The 20144-nt window shown below is 35.4% G+C and overlaps 2 protein-coding genes across 3 annotated transcripts in view; one reads left to right on the top strand and one right to left on the bottom strand.

Moving 5' to 3' along the window:
* LOC106143558 (serine/threonine-protein kinase DDB_G0283821) overlaps positions 1-18283 on the top strand; it is a 153269-nt gene extending 134986 nt beyond the window's left edge. For both annotated transcript variants that reach the window (XM_013345682.2, XM_060945167.1), the window contains exons 7-9: positions 14362-14589; positions 15063-15217; positions 15549-18283. In XM_013345682.2, coding sequence (XP_013201136.2) covers positions 14362-14589; positions 15063-15217; positions 15549-17429 — 2264 coding nt within the window. In that variant the 3' untranslated portion in view covers positions 17430-18283. The remainder of the gene's footprint in view (positions 1-14361; positions 14590-15062; positions 15218-15548) is intronic.
* A 908-nt stretch (positions 18284-19191) lies between these two features.
* LOC106143522 (uncharacterized) lies at positions 19192-20102 on the bottom strand. The gene is made up of 2 exons (XM_013345635.2): positions 20009-20102; positions 19192-19934 (listed from the first exon to the last, which is right to left on the bottom strand). Exons 1-2 carry the CDS (start codon positions 20048-20050, stop codon positions 19266-19268), a joined length of 711 nt encoding a protein of 236 aa, XP_013201089.2. The 5' UTR covers positions 20051-20102; the 3' UTR covers positions 19192-19265.
* Positions 20103-20144: the final 42 nt, after the last annotated feature.

Here is a 20144-nt window from a genome sequence, read left to right as displayed (position 1 = left end):
TGGAAACTCGGCTTCAAGAGTCTACACTAATGATTGTAGCCGTGATTTATATTAAACAGTGAGCTGTCTTGATTCCCTTAATATGTTGCAATGATCTTTATTAGTATTTTACGATCGGATTTATGTGAGATACATGTTTTTGGTGTACATAACTATAATTTTCATCAAACTAAAAAAAAATTAATGTGGATGAAGCGAAAGGAGTATGTAGAGATCGCGGCAAGTAGAAAGATGTAGTCTCTGTCTACCCCTCAAGGAAAAAGGAGTGATTTTCTCATTCATCATAAGTATTTCATACTCCTATTCCGTATTATTTTTTGTCATCCATATAAGTTAATAGTTATATTTCCATTGTTGCTAAATAAACCGTTTCGTGAATAGAAATGTAATTCCTAGTTATGCCAAACCAAGCGTAAATTGCGCTGATAAATTTGATCATTTACCAAATCAAAAGCCATTTTCAGTATTCAATAAACTACATTCTTGTTAGTAATAAATTGAGCATAATTAAATTATTAAACCGAGCCCTGGTTGGATGTGCAAGTTGGAAGCAAGGAATGTTCAGTCTTTTCGAAACTGTTGGCTCTGTCTTCCTCGTAAGGGATAATAACTTGATTATACGTATGTACATATGTATGTAAAAATACTTAAAGATTTCCCCACAATAACTGTTCAGAAATTATTTTTCCTAGAGCTTTCTTGTATTACGAATAGAAATAGATTTCCCTTTTACCCGAGCAAAAATAAGATATGTGAGGTTCACTCCTGAAGATAATCGATCTAACGCAATAGTGGAATTGATTGGTATCGCTCAACCAGGATCTTACGAGTGATCAATTTATGGAGACTAGATAATCTATAGATCCCCTGCGGTTTTATTAACGATGATATGTTTTATTATATTTGCAATATTTATTCAAATAGGAAAATAGGTCATACAATTTTGCATAACTTTAACATATATTATCACGTATTTATCACTTACTCGTACGCGGTAGACGTCAGACCAAAAAGTTTTTAAAAGATTGAAAGGCCGCTTTCAGTTATTTGGCTTAATAATGAAACTGAGATTCAAAAAGCTGTAATTCTCTGTTCGTTTTACGAAAGATTTATTTCTTTCCATCTCATTTCTTTCATAATTTTTGTCTTCCCTTTACTTCTGCATCATTCTGGCCTAATCAATTTAAGTCTTCTTCAGGTGATTGTCAATTAGTTCCAATTCTGAGTGGTCGTTACTATTTTCATTTTAATTTTTCTGAATGATTAGCTGTTACTTTCTTTAGTTATTTCTGTATTTAATAGCAAGGTTATTTTCAGGCTTAATTTTTCTAAGTATAACAAAAAAATAAGGAGGAATCTTAGGAAAGTGCACTAGACCTTTCCTAACTTACCTTCTTAAAGGTATTTAAGAAAAATAGAACCCGAATATTTGTCGTGCTTAAAAGAATGATGAAAGCCCACATAGGAAAACCTGTTCCGATGCCAAGTGACGGTTAAAATTAGAAACTGTAATGCCTTATAGGGATGCGAATTATCGATTGATATGTCTCCAATTCGATAAAACCACGAATCAATCTACGTCTAGGCTGACCTACCTAGGTGAACCAGGTCGCAATCCACTTAGTGCCAGACTAACTGCCAAGGAGGCTAATGTTATTCAAATTTTGGCGCAGTTTTACGTAACATTCGCGTGCCGAGCTAAATAAGACGACTGTTGGCTGTGTCGCATACGGTATTTACGTAAAAATCTTTGCAATTTCTACTAATGGGTAAAAACTAATGGGTATATTTTCACATAATATGTATCTAGAACAGAACTAGATCAATAAATCCACATGGAATTTAAACAATGCTCAAATTGTTCATAAGTGGTTCATAGCGTAAATTCACACGTATCCACAAATGTTATTCGTCATTATAATACATCATTTATATAAATTAAAAAATTAAATTAATGTTTCACCATAAATTTAATTGGATTCTGTCTCATGTTATCAGAACTCGCCCTGTATAAAGTTGAAACTAATATATAACAAAACATTAAACCGTACCGAAACAATAATTCAATGACAATCCTTTGATGCACGCGTTCCCAAAATCCCTTCAGGCCACTCTCCATATGCATGCAATAACGCATCGCTTTGATCATTCCGTCTATCTGTGGATTATTCGGCGATCGTTCGTTACTGTTGTGCCTTTTTAATACGCTTTTGGACACAACAGACTTTTGTACTGATCCATTCACAGTCGATCGAGACCCTCCCGATCAGAAAGTCTGAGTAGCACTCTAGCTCACTGTATACGTGAAACAATCAGTAAGGTGTAATGAACAATCTCCCTATAATCTTGGATACATAAGAGTACATCGTTAGGGATGATATGAAGACCTAGCGAAGGCGATAGATAATGTTGATAAGAGGAATCGATCATGCACGAATGATGCCTGACTGACTAGAAGGTACCTCTTGCTAATGAAACAAATGCATGAGAGCATTTGGTGTTGCTTAACCAGAGGTTAATATAACCAAATTGGTTAATTTGGTCTGTCTCTTCCAAACATCAGTTTTATTTCGCCAAATTACCTGAGTACATTCTCAAAGAAGCATCTGTCATCACATGTCAACCTTCAACTCAAGGAAGTCATGCTAAATCTGACCCATCATTGGTGACTCCCAATTTCGTAAACCTCCAAGGACGCCTATCCAATTTCACAGACCAGCGGCTTGCCAAACCGACGGAAATACGCTCGCCGTAAAATCGTAACTCATTATTGTGATTAGTCGTTTTTTGACACTTGTAATGCAAAAACCATGAATGATGAAGTGCTTGGGTCAACTATGTAGGTAACTTGTTCTGGATTGAGCAACGCAAGTTGGTTTTTTTTTTTCATTGATGCATATTCTTCTATGTTTTACATTTTATTTCATAAAACGCATCTGTATAGCTGTGAATCTCAATTCAAACATTAAGATTACGAAGTGTAAGTGAAGTGTATGTTATGAACTCATCGTAATTTGAGTTGCAATGTTTCTCTTTGTCTCCAAACCATTGTAGGATTTTTTGAAATTTATTTGTTTTTTGACATCAGCAAAAGAAAGGTGATCTATTCTAAACTTTTGGAAACCTGACCGCTTACGAGTACCTACTAATCCACCTAGGAAATATATTGTTATTGCCACGTCCTTGCACCCTGAGAACTTCGAATTTTAGTACGTTTCAAATGACAATTTGATCCGAATACACCAACCTCAGGAAACTAAAGATTTATATTTTGGAAGTAGGAACTTACTGGGACGATTAAATATGATGATCTGCGTAAATAATGCGTAAACAGGAAGACATTAGGAAGATTCGTTGTTAATGGTGTGAGTATGTACCGTTTAAAGGCCAAGTAATTCATTATTATGATGACCAGTAGTAATGTTTGGCATCATTAAATAATTAGGCGTTTTTTAAAAGAAAACCACAAGCTGTACCTTGATTTAATATATTTTTATGCCATAATGAGATGTTTTCAATGTCCTCTGAAACGATTTTAATTCAAATTAATTTAGCTGTGGTTTCCTTTGCGTTAATCTCCGTTTTAGTTTCTTCACGTAGATTCAAGGGAAAATCCAATAACTTGGGATAAGCAACCTGTTACTATTTGAATTTCAATTCCATCATTAAGCCATACAACTGCATGTGGCATGACAGTCTTTTCAAGACTGTTGGCTGTGTCTACCATGTAAGAGAAAAAAATCTTTATTAGATATTCCTAACTCTATTTAATTCTTACAATTTATTAACATACGAAAAACTGTGAAATTATATAACTTACTTATAAGCACACTAATGCACGAAAAGCTTGTCACTTTTATCATTTCATTTTCATCATTAGATCAAAGGACGGTAAGATATAAACGGATTTCCTCTTCATCTTAACATATTTTGTTACTTTAATATTTTTGTCCCATTCAAAATAACAATAAATCAATCAAAATACCCCGCATTTGAAATAAAAAGCTAAATTATAATTCCTGCCGGCTTATTCCACCAATCCCCTTAGATGATCCCCTGCGCAGGGGATTTGTAAAATTTTTGTCCACAAATCCCCTTCGCATAGCCGCAAGGGGATTTCTAGACTAGAAGTCTACAAATCCCCTTAAAAATATTTTAATTTAGGTTTATAAATTAAATACGATTATTTTGTTTCATAATCACATTTATTTTTTATCTCTATTAAGAAGTTTAATGCAACTTCAATTTCTTATAATAATATACTTATGCAATAATTAAAACATCACAGAAAATCATATTTTCACATTAATCTCAGATTGTTTGACAATAATAATATACCTTCTTAAAACTTACAAAAGTTAAATCATCACAGATAATCACATTTTCACATTAATCACAGATTACAAAATGAAGATATATATTAGTTACTTTGAAAAAACTATAAATAGGATATGAGTGGCATCACAAAATGTATATACAATAAGTAACTAAGAATAATTGAAATTAACTTTCTTTCTCCGATAATAACTTCCATAATCACAGATTATTGGCACAATAATTATGAATAATTATAACTAAACTGTTGAAAACTACTTACACACTTAGACTTACATAATAGGAGTACTTACCTAATAAGATATTATGATTTACTTATGGCGGTCAATGGGGGAGGCCTTTGTCCAGCAGTGCACGACTCCCGGCTGGAGGGCGACTGCAGGGTAATAACAAATCAACGAAGTTTCTCTAAACAATGCCCAATTGTTATTTCTCCGTTAATAAGTGCCATTTGCACTTCCTGTATAAATATATCACGATCAATGCTCTGTTGTGATCGCTCTGATATTCCATCCTGAAAATCATGAAACTGCATTGCGCGGACATTGTAAAATGATGCATCTTCCGTTAGCGCAGTAAGAAGTCGTATTAGGCTGGGATTCTTCTTTCCTATTCTTTTCTTAATTTTGCTATGCCAGGCTTCAGCCAAATTATTAGTACGGTGTTGTTGACGGAATGCGCACCATACTTTAATAAAATCGGTTTTTAGCCATTGCGTTAACATATAACGCCTAAACTGTTCACTTTTGTTGTCGTCAGGACTTTGGGAGGCAATATAAAACCAACCGTTCATAATTTTGTCTGGTGGTAACATAGGCAAAACGGCACTAAGTGCCACTTGTCTTTTCGTCAATTTGTTTTTTGTTAGTCCCAGTTGCTTACCTTTTCGCCAAATCGCATCTCTGTAATGGACATAGCAGCCACTTATTGAGACATCTTCAAATGAATTCCTCATTGCATTCATTGCAGCGTTCTCGAAATCACTTTTGAAAATATGAGGTTTCCATGCTGGGAGTTGAGACTTGATCATACAAAAAACTAATTCATATTCTTGTTGACTTTTGCCGCTCATAAGCACGTATACCAAAGGTAAAATATTAATATATTTCTCTGTACTGCCCAAATCCCCATGGATGGTATAAAGTTGATAGAAGGGTTTCGTACAGATCCAGAATGTCCCATCTCCAAAGAAGATTTTTAATGTGTTCATATAATGTCGCGCCCATTCAGAGCAGAATATAAGTATACGACAATTATCATCGCTGTAGTCAGCTAATAAAAAATCCTGGTATCTCTGTGGAACTTGGACACTTTCTAGGTCTTGGAATTCAATTTTATCTACATCAAGTGCTGCATTCTTATGTTTATATAACGTTGATTTTATGTTTTTAAAGCGAGGGAAGGCTGCTATTAAATCAATTCCGGTGTCACTTAAGGAGCTCACTGCTGAATTGTATGCTGTGGGAATGCCAGGTGATTCCGGATCCGATATTTTATTTTTTAAGTTGGCCAGCCTCACCGCCACTTCGTTGCCGGCAAAATCAGGTTTACAAATACTGTGATGTTTCTCTCTCTCTCTACAGTGCCCTTTTCCCGAAACGCGGAAATGCCTAGACACTTCCATTTCACGGAAAACAGGTAAGTTACTGAAAGCTGGCAACGGTCACAGTACAACAATGCATTTTCAAAAAAAGTAGAAAGTTGTTTTAATTAATCATGAGACACACATACTCGTAGTGTGATGTGATGTTCAGATCTACACAAGCGCATCTAGTATTTGTGTTCATCTCACCAGCTTTCAGTTATTTGCCTGTAATATTTAAATAACGATTTTTTCACTTACTTGAATAATAATGGATCCAGTGCATTTAGATTTCTTTCGTTATGTGCATTCCCAAAGAATTGAATTATTCTTGTTCTTTGTTTTTACACAGTACTGATGTCCAGCATGTAGAAGTACCGTAGATTTATTTTTCTTAATGTACTCCAGTACACCACCAGCATTGCTTGAACTACCAGCCATATTTTACATTAAAAATCGCATAAAAGTGCACTTGACTCACTAACACGCAACAACATACTGATAAGAAATGCAAATTGTAAACTCTTCCACAGCTAATTCCAGGAATCATAGACAAAAGCCGACAAAATGTGCAGAACCGGCGTATAGATCTTATTGCTATAGTCTTAAGGTGGATATTTCTGTACATAGTGACTATTCGGCTATAAACTAAACTTAAAAATACTAATATCTGTGATGATTTAACTTTTGTAAGTTTATTATTATTGTCAAACAATCTGAGATTAATGTGAAAATATGATTTTCTGTGATGTTTTAATTATTGCATAAGTATATTATTATAAGAAATTTGAAGTTGCATTAAACTTCTTAATAGAGATAAAAAATAAATGTGATTATGAAACAAAATAATCGTATTTAATTTATAAACCTAAATTAAAATATTTTTAAGGGGATTTGTAGACTTCTAGTCTAGAAATCCCCTTGCGGCTATGCGAAGGGGATTTGTGGACAAAAAGTTTACAAATCCCCTGCGCAGGGGATCATCTAAGGGGATTGGTGGAATAAGCCTTCCTGCCTACTGGCGTTGAAAAGAATGAAGTAATAAAATTCCCTTTATTGCACAATTTGCACATATTTGAATCTCAATTTCATTATTAAGTCATACAACTGAACGTCTTTTCGAAACAGTTGGCTCTGTCTAACCCATAAGGGATAAAGACTGATTGTATTGATATATGTTGAATCGACAGAAGTAGGTATGTGATTTCTATTGATGCTTCAGACAAAACCATTTAAATAGTTGATAGTACCCCATTCTTTGAACATCATTGCATAACCGTATACTGTTAGGATTAGCATTATTACAACTCAAAACCTATTTTTCCTACATTTTGTCTTTATTTTTTCATGTATAACTTTGTTTTAAAATCCGTCATGTACCAAATTTTTTTGTGTAAAGCTGCATAATAAAATATTCTCATTATCTCCATTTTCTGACAAATTTCACGATTCATCTTTCTTGCTAATAGAATCAGAAAAAAAACCAGATACCCTTTTTACAACTTATGTAGCAACTACCTTTGTATTATAACTTTCTAAGTAGCAATAAGTTCGGTAAGCGGATTCCATCGAAATTCTAGTAATATCAATTTATATTTTGATGATACAAGAAAGATACTACTTAATTCTACCTTCTATAAATAAACCACCGGCTTTTTCAATAATAATTGTTGTATTGATTCATCATCTTATTTTTTCCTTTAAAACAATCGAGAAAAGCGAATATTGAAAAGATACCGCTAATGCAATTAACCAATCATTCAATATAATAATCAATAAGTAATGCATTTTAAACAAAGGTACTTTTCTTAACATATTTTTGTAACATTCGGTCATTGAACTCAACTCATTCAAACATGACGCATCGTTGCATTTTTCGGCAAAACGTTGATACGAAATTCCGATTTATAAAATTGTCACGCCGTATCGGGCGACATTTTAGATTTTTTCTTACTAATATGACATCATCACATATTTCAAAGAAACTCCTACCGCGTCTTTCTGTTTGCGATTAAGTTTAAAACTGTTGAACCCAATTGCATTCATGTCAGTAGTTTTACAAGTGCAGTTGAGGAATTATCTCTTTTTCTCCCTTTTTCATTATTGCTTTATCCTATAATTAAACATTTTATAGTTCAAAGACTGTTTTGAAGATAATTTTATTTGACGTCGTATATTTCACATGGCGTAAAAAACTTTGGAATTATTTTGTGTTTTCGTGTTCTAAAACTATTTGTTACTTGCTTAGAACTTTATGAAGTTGACTGGATTATCCCTGACAAGTAACCTATTTTGGACTTTTTCTGATAAAATGTTCCTACTCAATTCTGGCAGACACCACAATTATGTTAACTTCTAGCACCTATTTTAGATTGGAGACACAAACAGCAAAATCTATCGGACATTATCTTAATTACTAGAATAATTTAATTTCCACAGCATAGCCGGTGTAAGTGGCAAGTGATATAGTGCTATCTCAGAGTTAATTGATATCGTTTTGTAATTACAATCCAGCCTCTCAAGTCTCTAAAGGTGCGTAGGAATTGGAAACGTTTGTGTCATCAGATACTATTTTTGTTTTATTATTTCTTGCATTGTCAGAACTGCTTAGTAGATGATACTTTAACTCATTCAATAGACTTATTTATTGTATTTTAAATTATATACTTTTACAAATAATCAAAAGCTAAGTTTCCTAATGCTAACAATATACTTCCTGAAACTATTAAAATTATTTACTACACGTTTTGATAATAATCTGTTTCAACTCGTTAAATGTTACTTGTGGTGAAATTTCTATAATTCACCACTTTCTACATCTCTTTCCTATGCACGTCGTAAGAGGCGACTAAGGGATAGGCTTATTAACTTCTTCTTTAAGGCGATGGGCTAGCAACCTGCCACTATTATTAAGCCAAACAGCTGAACGTGGTCTATCAGTCTTTTCAAGATTGGTGGCTCTATCTACCCCGCAAGGGATGTAGACGTGATTATATGTATGTTCTACGTTCCTGTGTAAATCAAAAGTAATTATGTTCTAATAAGTTACTGTTTCACATACCCCACATTCGGTTACTGAATTACTTACCCCACTCATCTTGGCCACTATCAATGCACTCCTTTGACTATTTAAGTATGATTAAAGAGTTATTTTTAATGAACGGATGTTGTAGTCTGAATATTAGGTCACGCGCAGTCAGGAATGCCCAATGCATTTGGTGCATTCAAGATCAGTGATTAATTCTATTTTGGGCTTGATGAGGGATCCTACGCGTTTTGTGGGTAGATTTAAAAGCTGGTTGATTTATTGCTTGTTGCGTAAATTGTTTTGAGTTTTTTTTTTTATGGTAGTATGTTTATTTACTTTGTGTTACGAAATGCTGGTTAGATGTATGATTTAATACAACTCTCAATTTTTCTCATTTGAAAAGTATTCAGAATTATTTAAAAAAAAATTAAAGTCTGTTGTTGATTCTAAAATTGATAAATTTAGATCTGTGACATTTTGTCACAATAGCAGTTCTATTGCTCCCTCTTTATGTCTCATTCTGCCTTTACGAGTATTTCTAAGCCATGGTCCGCTAAAGATAGAATTTATTAATTTAGGTAGGTACTAAACAAACTCGTTTTGATGTTGTAGCTCGATCAGTAGGTAGTCATCTTTTATTCAATCTGTGTGTAGTGCTTTTAATAAAAAGAAGACATCGAATCCTCCAAACTTTATCGTAAGCATAAAATTCACCTCTACTCAAATAACCTTAAAATTCAATTTTAAATAATAAACACTTCAACACCAGTATCAATAATGTTGTTTTGCCAGATGCTAAAAAGGTTCACTTGATGGCATGCAAATGTGCCCACATTCCAGCTACAAAGTAGACATGGACGGATCGCAACTGGCCATAGCAGGACTTGTATTTTAGTAATCTAGATAGGAAAAGCTTTTAGCTGATAAGTAGGTACTTTGGCATCTTTAACATTATCGACGCGAGGTGTTATTATCAAAAGATCTACAAGTAACTAGCCTCAATAGGCTACTTATGTGATAGTTTGATGTGAATATTTTCAATAAACTAAGAACATAGACTAGGAATCAATATTTTATCTCAATCGTAATTAAATTTTTATATCCGATAAACTACTGAATTTATAGTTTAAATACAATTTTTAAAAGAGCACATAGAATAAAACCCCTTTTCTTACTAGTGGGGTACACAAAGAGTCAGTTTTCCGAAATTTAAGCGGAAACGGAAATTAATAGGATTTTTGCTTTACGCGAGTGAAGCCACTGGCGTGTTCTATTATAGTAAGATATATAGTAAAAAAATGTAGATGAATAAATAAATAAATATATACGGGACAAATTACACAGATTGAGTTAGCCTCGAAGTAAGTTCGAGACTTGTGTTACGAGATACTAACTCAAAGATACTATATTTTATAATAAATACTTAAATAGATAAACATCCAAGACCCAGGCCAATCAGAAAAAGTTCTTTTCTCATCATGCCCTGTAGATACCTGGTTAAACCAAAAATATATATACTTTTTATATGTATGTTAGAGCCACATGTTTCTAGGTCTCTGACCTCTTGTTGCGAGAATCTGTTTAACCTTGTGACCTTATTATCTATGACCATATAAGCCTTATCTTTCTCATTTAAAACCTCCGTTTCCCAGTACTTATCTTAGATGTAAATACTTAGTATGAGATATTTTTTTAAATTCTTAGAATGAATCTTCATCAAAAGTTTTGTTACGTAGTATATGATTAACTTTACGTATATAAGTACCTACTAACGAAGTCAATTTTTAAAACAAAAAAATATCTTTGACACATAAGTGTGGATTTAAAATGCTTATAAACTTTAGAATCCAAAATTATATTTGCATTGGCAGAATATTTTAAAATCATTCCAGATTTCTAAATACCAAGACATAGCTGCGGTGCACCTTCGCTGTTCTATTTTTATAATGTCACGTTGGCATACACCAAGATTTCGGAATGTGAGTGAATAGGCATAAATTGTACCTAGTGATAATTATATATTTCTTAAGTAATGGTCGTCTTTTTAAATGAAAATACCTGTAGGATATAGTAAACTTCCTTGTGGCATGCTGACTAAATTAATTTTTGAATATCTGACGTATTATTACGTAAGTATTTAATTTATTTTAGGAATTTATTTACCATAAACTTTATATATATGCGGGGCAGACAGAGACAGTCGTCTTGAAAGACTGATAGTCCACGTTCAACTGTCAACAGTTAACTATAACTAACTATCCTTAATCTTAAGATTAAGGATAGAATTGAGATTAAAATAGGTTTTGTCTACCCAGCAAGGGATATAGACGTGTGCGTGTTTTATGATTTAATGAATTAATTATTAAACTTTATATGGATTAAAATAGTTTTCGCGACCTATTTGATAATAATACGTATTATGTATTCAGATTTATTTCAATACAATGGAGAATCTTCTTATCTAAACATCTAGGCTAACATAATCCCTTGGCAACAAAATAACACGCATAATTCGTCGGTGCTCTGTTAAATATGAACTCCCAATCGCAGATATATTCATCATAAAATCACGCCTCTTTCCCGGAGGGGTAGGCAGGTAGATATCACATTTTTGCCACGATTCTTGGCAGGTAAATTCATCATAAAATCTTGCGTCTTCCTCAGAAGGGTAGGCAGGTTCAAAATTTTTCCCACGAACCTGTATACTTTTTTCGCTTCATCAATATTCATAACTATCTTCATACAGGCTAGTCGGTTTAGGGTATTCTTGATATATACTCGTCATATCATGTGCTAAAATAACACATTCCAGTTTATTTCAGATGACATCAAGATGCTCCTTGTGGTATTTTAATGGTTTGGGATGCCGGCATCGCGTCGCTATAGGGTTAAATATGTAGTTGGCATTCTCACCACAGACATTGATCTAGGTAGACCTTACTAGTGCATCTATATATGCATTCCTTGTAGGAAATGGATGACACACGAAGGCACGTGACTCTCTTTATCTTTTACAGTGTAAAAAAGTTACAAGAACAAGACTTGATAGTCACATTTTGGTTTTTCTTCATTTTCCTCCAGGATGTAGTCCCGGTTGCATCCTGACCAATCTTGAGAGCAACCAGGGGTATGCCATTGACCATGGATCCTTGATCGGGGTGTCAGGTTTTTACACCAAGCGACTCTCATCTGACCTCCGCAACCTTTGCAGGTAAACCTAACCCGCATTGGATCTATCATGGTTACACATGCAGTTGCCTAAATGTGCAGGTTTCCTCACGATGCTTTCCTTCACTGTAAGAGCATCGGTTAGTATTCAAACTAATGTACATAATTCGAAAATAGTCATTGGTACTCAGCCGAGGTGGGATTACCTTTCTGCGCATTACGCATATTACTCGGGCACCTTACTGATTCGCCCACCGAGGTTAATTTGCTTTCCTTCTCATTACAAAAATAGATTTATCAAGACTTATAGACTTATCTAACCTTTATTTCAGTACCTAAAAAAATAGACTGTATTATCAGTAAATCGGGTGGTATCTTGCCAGATAGATGTCTATGGTTCCCACCGTGATTTAACTGTTTTCTGATAGCTCACGCGAGTCGCACCGGATCTCTAGTCTGTTACGTCCTAATGAGGTGACGGATTTATAGGAAGAATTACGATGTCGCATGGATGGTACAAATGGGCGGCATGTTGGAAAGTTGTATATAATGTGTCAGAAAAGTTAATAGGTAGGCAGTAGAAATTATTGCCTGCCTGCAATCAGCGTCTTTTCGCAACCCTACTAAGTCGTCGGCTTGCCGGATGGGTTATTTTGCTTAATTACATACAAAAAAAATTTTACTTAAATAAGCGTCGTATTGTTGAACTAAAAATGTTCGTTGTTCAAATCTCATAGGCATAGTGGGACACATTCCCAAAAACAAAACGATATAATTATATACTTTACAGACATGGTATCTGCACGTCAGAATAAACTTGTAAACTGGCAACCCTACTTCAACATTGCGTAAAGTAATTGATCTCTCACTTCGCCTGTCCAATATTTATTTGCGAACAGGGTCATAATTGATCTGTCTCAGTGCAAACAAAAGGACAAGCAATAGTGAGTAAACCCGATCGCTGTCAAGTCCAGCTTGATTTATTCGCACGCCTGCAAGCTCCTTTGTGCGTCATTTTAGCCGCACGTGCACATTTTAGCCGATGAAAAATGGAAGCGCGTTTTTGTTTGACGTGCCATTGTAAACATGGCGGGAAATTTGAAATTAACAAAGCTGTGATTAGGTTTAGGTTCATCATTCATTATTTGGCAATCGTCCCAGTTTGTTCCTGGAGAGTAGTCCTGTGATCACTTATGACCACCATCCAGCGGAAAGTCAGATATTACGTTACTCCCGTCTAAATTTTGTGACCATGTTATATTTGGAACTTGACGGACTCAGAGCCGAACCAAGGCCCAGCAGGTTCCCTAGTGATGAGGTTTTAACCTCGGATTTCAATGTTAGTTGTAAGTATATGTGTTATTCTGATTCCCGTGTAATTGGTATGTTTTAAGACCAATATCTAAAAAAAATTTAAAGCTAGCTTGGAACACGAAAAAATATGTTGAATCTTTGACCAAAGCCGATAGTATTTCGTCCGTTTAATTCACCATTTGTTTTGGTCAAAAGTTTACTTTGACAAGCAAATAGGTAGGTACGGAATAAACACTACTATTAATATTCTGTGCTATAACTAAGTAGAACATAAACTATAATGACAGAAAGCATTCCGCAAATATCTGTCTGTTTATCTGCTGACAAAACAAACCAATCTAAATACGGTCCTCATAAACACCGTCCAAGTGTCGTAACCAGAGATCAATGTTATTCAAAGTTATTTCATTTTCATCATTCACATTAAATTATTGAAATGCAAACATCACGAACATGTTCACACCAGCTGTGAGGTTTAAAGCGACATGTTTATTGAAAGGGATAAATGCGAGTTCTTGCAACATTTTAGATGAATGCATCTTATTAATTAAAATGCGAGATGACGTAGAGGAATGTAAATGTAGAAATTGCTTGCAGGATATTTGCAATCTAAAATCTCGCGCTCTGCCAGATACACACTACTAACCCAATGCAGAAAATGTAAATAAAGTTGCAACACCCCATATAAAAGATCAAAAAAACAACTTTTGTTTTCGCAGGCATCTGCCACCTAAACATTCAGAAAGTTAGTTGATAATCGGACAAAAGTCGAATCGGCAGTGTGGCACAGCTGTGTTGTTTCATTCATTTGTAATACTTAACTTTAACGTTTCTTTCGGTTGAGTCTTCCCATAACCTGTGTCAGACAAAGAGAACACGAGTCGTTTAGTCCTACTGCAATTATTGACAACTAACCTCCTTTTCTTAATTTCAGGCAATCCCAACGACAAAATCATTTACGGTCGTCCAAACAAGCGTCGCAGTGCGTCCTTTCCCGCCCCCCGCTCCCTCGACCGAAGGCACTCCCTGAGGATCTTCGGGTCCTCCAGCAAGTACCTCCAGCGATGTGCCTCGACCCGAAGTCTGCACCATAAACACGCGAACACAACGGATAGCTCGTCATCCACCGATTACCCGCCGAGCGTCGAATCTGCGTCGCCTAGTAAGTGACGCGCATTTTCACCGTCATCCTCCTGACGTGATTTACAGAAGCGTCTTTCCTAGTGTGCCTGAACTTCGTCTGTGACCACGACCCAGGACTTGAAATTTCAGTTACCTACAGTGTAAGCTACATGGATGTTTTGACTAGGTTCAATAACTATTTTTAACCATAATGATCTAAGCTAGATTAGATCACAATAATCCTCACAACGTCCAAGGGAAAAAGTATTGGTTCTCCTCTGATCAATAAATTGTTGAGAGCACGATAGATTGTACCTGGTCTCCTTTTTAAAATTTAAGTTGTTTTGGCGTGGACTACATTCTCATAATGTTCGCGCATTCATTTCTTGGTGGATTTCAGGCTGTAATCTTTATCACTGTTTACCGTGAGCTGAGCAATAAATCTGTTAGCCATGATTAAGTCTTTGTCAAGCTTAGCATGTCACTAATCACGCGATTTATCCGAATTTCCAGAGAAAGTGTCCCTGCTGTCCCGCTTATTCAGACGAAGCGGCCGCAGCAAGCAGACGCGCGCGATGAGCACCTTCTCTGCCCAGTTCCCGCCCACAGAGTGGTTCAACTCGAAAGCGGTGCACTTGCACTGTGTTGCTACTCAGACTAATTCTAAGGTATGTGTGAGGATTATGATAAACTGTTTTCTTCAAAAATTCATCCCAGACTCTAACCTAACTTAACTGGCACGGGCCACAAGCTAGCTTTTTACCGAAGATCAGACAAACTAAAGAGAAATGTTGGAAAGCAGATCCAGGGTCTCGAATTTCTTGAAGCATATCGGCGAAGCGGGCAACCTAATACACAAAGTTAAGAGGCAATCTAAACTGAAATACACAAAAATAGGGCAATCTTATTATTAAGTGTCATAAAAATACATGGATAAACTTTTAACAGTGGTCACAACTGCGTCACAAATTTTATTAATCTCTATGTTTTTCATTTCAGGAGTCTTTGCAGAGCCAAGCATCTTTCGTCTCATCATACTACGACGGTTCAGAGATCAGTAATCGGTCGTCCACTTTACCAAGAAGACACAAGAGGCACTTATCCACCGAATCTGGGCTGGCTGGCTCCGTCCACTACGACCACTCGCCAATCAGGCAATCCAGCCCCAGTTCAGGCAGTTTACCCCGGTCCACCCTCAGCAGAAGTTCTACAAACAAAACTATATTAGATCACTTCGGATCCCCACAAAGAGGCAGCGACCCAAAATTACGCGATAGCCCTAGCAGCAGTCTACGGAGGGGAGACTATCATTCTGATCACATAATGTCCACTAGCGGCCCCTCCAGCTTAGAGAGCACAAGTACGCATCGTACACCAAGAAAAGATAGTAACAAAAATGGTCACCTTGACTCTCCTATGAAAAGGAGCTATCACAACACTAGCGGTAGCAGTGGCCACTCCAGCTTAGAATCACACATATCTGATCGCACTTTAAAACCTTCACCTAGTCATAGCAACACTCAAGGAGCACCAGGGCTTAGCAGAGCACAATCACTGGTCAAAGTACAGAGTCTACAAAGTTCTCCTAAAAGCCTCCACAAGTACAGAAACAAACCGCCCATCGTCGGCGGTGAAACGGTAAAAAATGGCAAAAGCACCTCACCCAGAAGCACGCCAAAAAACTGTCCAGCTACACCCAAAAAAACCGTGACCCCTCTGCATAAAGCGCTTGGCTCCAAACCAGATAACCCTTCAACCACAATGTTGGCAAGCTCGAATTCCAATAACTCGATCACGCTTAAAGTTACCACAAATACTATGTCGCAAAATGGTGGTGGTACTAACACCAAAGTTTATGTACAGAATTCCCCAGTTAGATCAGTTATCACTTTCGAAAATGGTAAAGTAACTGAGACCAGTAACGGCAGCAATATTTATATAATAAACGATGATAGACAAGTAGTGTCGGTCTCCCAAAATGGTACCGTTGGAAATCAAGCTACAAAAAACCCAACCGAAACGTCGTTTGACGTTTGCGTTGAAAAGAATAAACAAGTCAATCAAGAGCAAGAACCTATAAAAGTACAAGAAAATAAGTTCAATAAGAATTCAATAAACGATACGGGTATGAATAATAATCGTAAACTTTCTTTGCAAATAGGTGGAGCGACAAATAATAACAGCTTCATTTACAAGAATCAGTTGAATAATACAAACGAAGTAGTCTCTAACCCGGCTTCACCTGCGATACATAACAATATTCACAATATAGAAAGTACAACAAACAGTAACCCATCTACGCCGACCAAAAGTTATGACAATATAATCGGATCGTTGGGAAGCCTAAGGTATCAAAAGAATTCTTTGTCCTCGGCTAATAGTGGAATTCAAAGTAATATAAATTCCAACAGTGAGCTAAAAAGTGTAGATTTGTTGAAGAAAGCAGCAGCTCTGCAAATGTTAAACGGTCTTCCAAATGTAAATAACAGAATGAGTTCTGATTCCATAGCGAATCTACTTACAAAGGCGATTGACCAGAAGCCGACAGTTTTGGGATCTGAACCGAATTTAGCACTAAAGAACCAGGAGCCGATAAAGGACATAAACACATCGACAGAGAAAATAAACAGCTTGGAAAACAAGCAAAAGAGATACAGTCTCAGCCAGGAGAGCAAGAAAGAAAATCAAGATTTTTACAATTTTCCGAGCTTAAGCGATTTGAGCTTTAATTTTACTAGTTTAGCCGCTCAGAAAATTTTGAAAGGGGTCAGTATAAATAGCGTCGACACGTTGGTGGAATTAAACATGGCGGCCAATAACTCCGAGAAACAGAATAATCGCGAAGTCGCTGCTGTGTGTACGGATTTTGGCCTTGTATAGTACTTAAGAAATATTTTTTGTTAAAATGTACAATATTAGTCTTATCCCTGTACAATGTAAGCTAGCTGTATAACTTATTCGTAGTATCTTTGTAACAATCCTTTAGATACGCACTTTAGTTGGAACCTTGTACTCTTTTAAGATTTTGTACTCCCAAGTTATTGAATATCTCCTATTATCATTGTATCCTCTAATAAATTTTGTTTGTCTTTACTAACTTATCGAAAATATCGTCGTAGGAATTTTAAGCCGTATTCGTAAAATTAAAACAAAAGAACAAAATGTTCATGAAGTTTGTTTGACAATATACTTAATGAACGTGTGGCCTAATACGTGATTACGAGGAATCTTAGTGCCTAATACGATCGTAATAAGATCGATTTTTCAATTTTGTAGCCATATCTAATCTCCATTTTAGAATTTAGCTAATAACACAATTTAGACATGAGAAATTCTTGAGCACTATTCAAACGACATAAAGAATACACCCAAAATTCTTAGAAATAAAATAAGGTAGTCTTCGAGCACATTTCTTTTTCGTGCCATCAATACTTCCAGTGAAAAAGTTGAGTACAAACTAGAAAACCTTTCCGCTAACCGAATCCATCCAAAAAATGGGAATTTATAGGAATGTTTAAACGTATGTCATGTTTAAGTGCCATATAAAACCATAGTATTACGCATGTGGATGATCAGTGGAAATTGGTATAAATTAGTATCCATTAAACCTGTGCTCCAGTACAGAAAGGGTATTTATTCATTAGTAAATGTAATCGGAAGTCATCAATGCATACTGTAAGTGTTTAGTAACGCCATTAATGTAAAAATGTATTAACAATATAAGTTGATGCTTTATATAATTGTTTTATTTCTACGTACACCCTGCCTTTCAAATTCGTAATACTAAACCGGCTACATTCTGGACCAAGGGATAAAATAAGCCACCTCCTCCTAGTGGAGTTAATCAGTTAGTATAAGATGAGACATACCTATTTTATAGCTGGGTCAACTGTCCCTTTAGTAATCACCACTAGACATAGACAACTCCAGCCTCTGTAGCATGGCATGTGTGAGGCCGTTTTCATCACGCGATGTTATGTAATGAATACATCTTATCGCATTGTAAACGTGCAGTGGACCTAGGAAATACTAAAGTAGAGGATATTAATATAAAGGTGAAAACACTAAAGTGGAGATGGACTGGCCACATGATGCATGACAGTGCTGAAGTGGTCACAACTGATCAAAAACGACGAAAGATCTGGAGGAGGCCTTTGTGTCTAAAGGATACGCTGATGGAGACTAATGTGTTTTTATTATAATTGTACCTATATGTGTAATTGTAACTCTGTAAGTCAGCAATAAAGGCTTTTGAAATTTAAATTTGAAAAAACATCTTATCCTTGTTACACTTTTCATTGACTTGAAATGAAACACCAAAATTTTATAAGGTTGCTCTATGTATCGACAGTTCAGCATGGTGCTAGCCATATAAATTATGATTTGCAACATAAAACAAACCAACATAAATCTTCAGATTTATGTTCACAATATAATTCTGAAGACAAGATGCTAGCGCAAATGTAGAACAACATCACAAGCAAACTTCTTTCACATAGGTAGAGTAATTCACCTAGCTAGGGTAAAGAAGCTATAGTCAAATCCCTGGTGATTCTTTTAGTTCACCTACAGATGAAAATTGTAAAATATAGATAATTCTCATTAATAAACTGGATACTTAACTCAGAAAAAACTCTTGTATTCTGTTGATTAAAATATAAAACTTTATTAAAATTATATTAAGTACATTTAAGTAAAACTGCTATAAATGCTTAACTAAGAGCAAGTAATAGTACTGTGCTCCATAGCGTCAGCTTGTGCGGGCTCGGTCTCTGTTTGATTCTTGATAGAGTTCAACCAATCATCAGTAGGATTTATTTTTTTCACCTCCTCAGAACAACTATCACTCTTATCTTCCTCTGTTATATTTTCGGAACTCTCAGTTTCAATATTTTCACTAAAATTTACACTAACATCACAGGTTCGCAATGGAGGTGGACTTGGATTTAAATCTCTAAATTTCTTTGATATATCCTCATTTTTTAAATTAACGTAACATACACAATTATCGGTCCTAGTAACCTCTTTCAAAGCAGCCTCTTCTATAGCTTCCAACTGTTCCATATCCTCATCCTTGGTCACATCTTCAATTGTTTTGTAACAGTACATGTGATCATCATTTGGACTTACATAGTCTTCTAATATAAAAGTGCTACTATCAAAATTCAGCTTCTCCAAATCAATTACACCGTAATCATTAATATTATCTAAAAGCGTCACCTCATTTGTGAATCGTATTTCAATGTTTTGAACACAATTTCTCTTCAAGTCTTTGTCATCTTCGCATTGTTTACTTATAGCGTCTAGTTGTCTCAACGTTTTCAGTTCCCTTGCCTTTAGCGCTGCATATAGACGAGCAAAAGACTTCCTCACATTGGATTTCAGCTGTAAATAAAAGACAATTTATCAGATGTATGTCAAATACCAAAATGTAAACGTATTGATTTAAAAACACTAACATTTTCTAAATTTTTAACAAAATCATCTGATTCACTCGCCATGTTTTGAGTTGTTTATAATTTTAGTTGACAATGACATTTATAAATGACATGAACTGTGTTACCGAAACAAAAACTTAAAATACTGCATAATATA

The sequence above is a fragment of the Amyelois transitella genome, chromosome 7 (assembly GCF_032362555.1).
Source record: "Amyelois transitella isolate CPQ chromosome 7, ilAmyTran1.1, whole genome shotgun sequence".
Taxonomy (NCBI): Eukaryota; Metazoa; Arthropoda; class Insecta; order Lepidoptera; family Pyralidae; genus Amyelois; species Amyelois transitella.
This window is presented reverse-complemented; position numbering and strand designations above follow the sequence as displayed.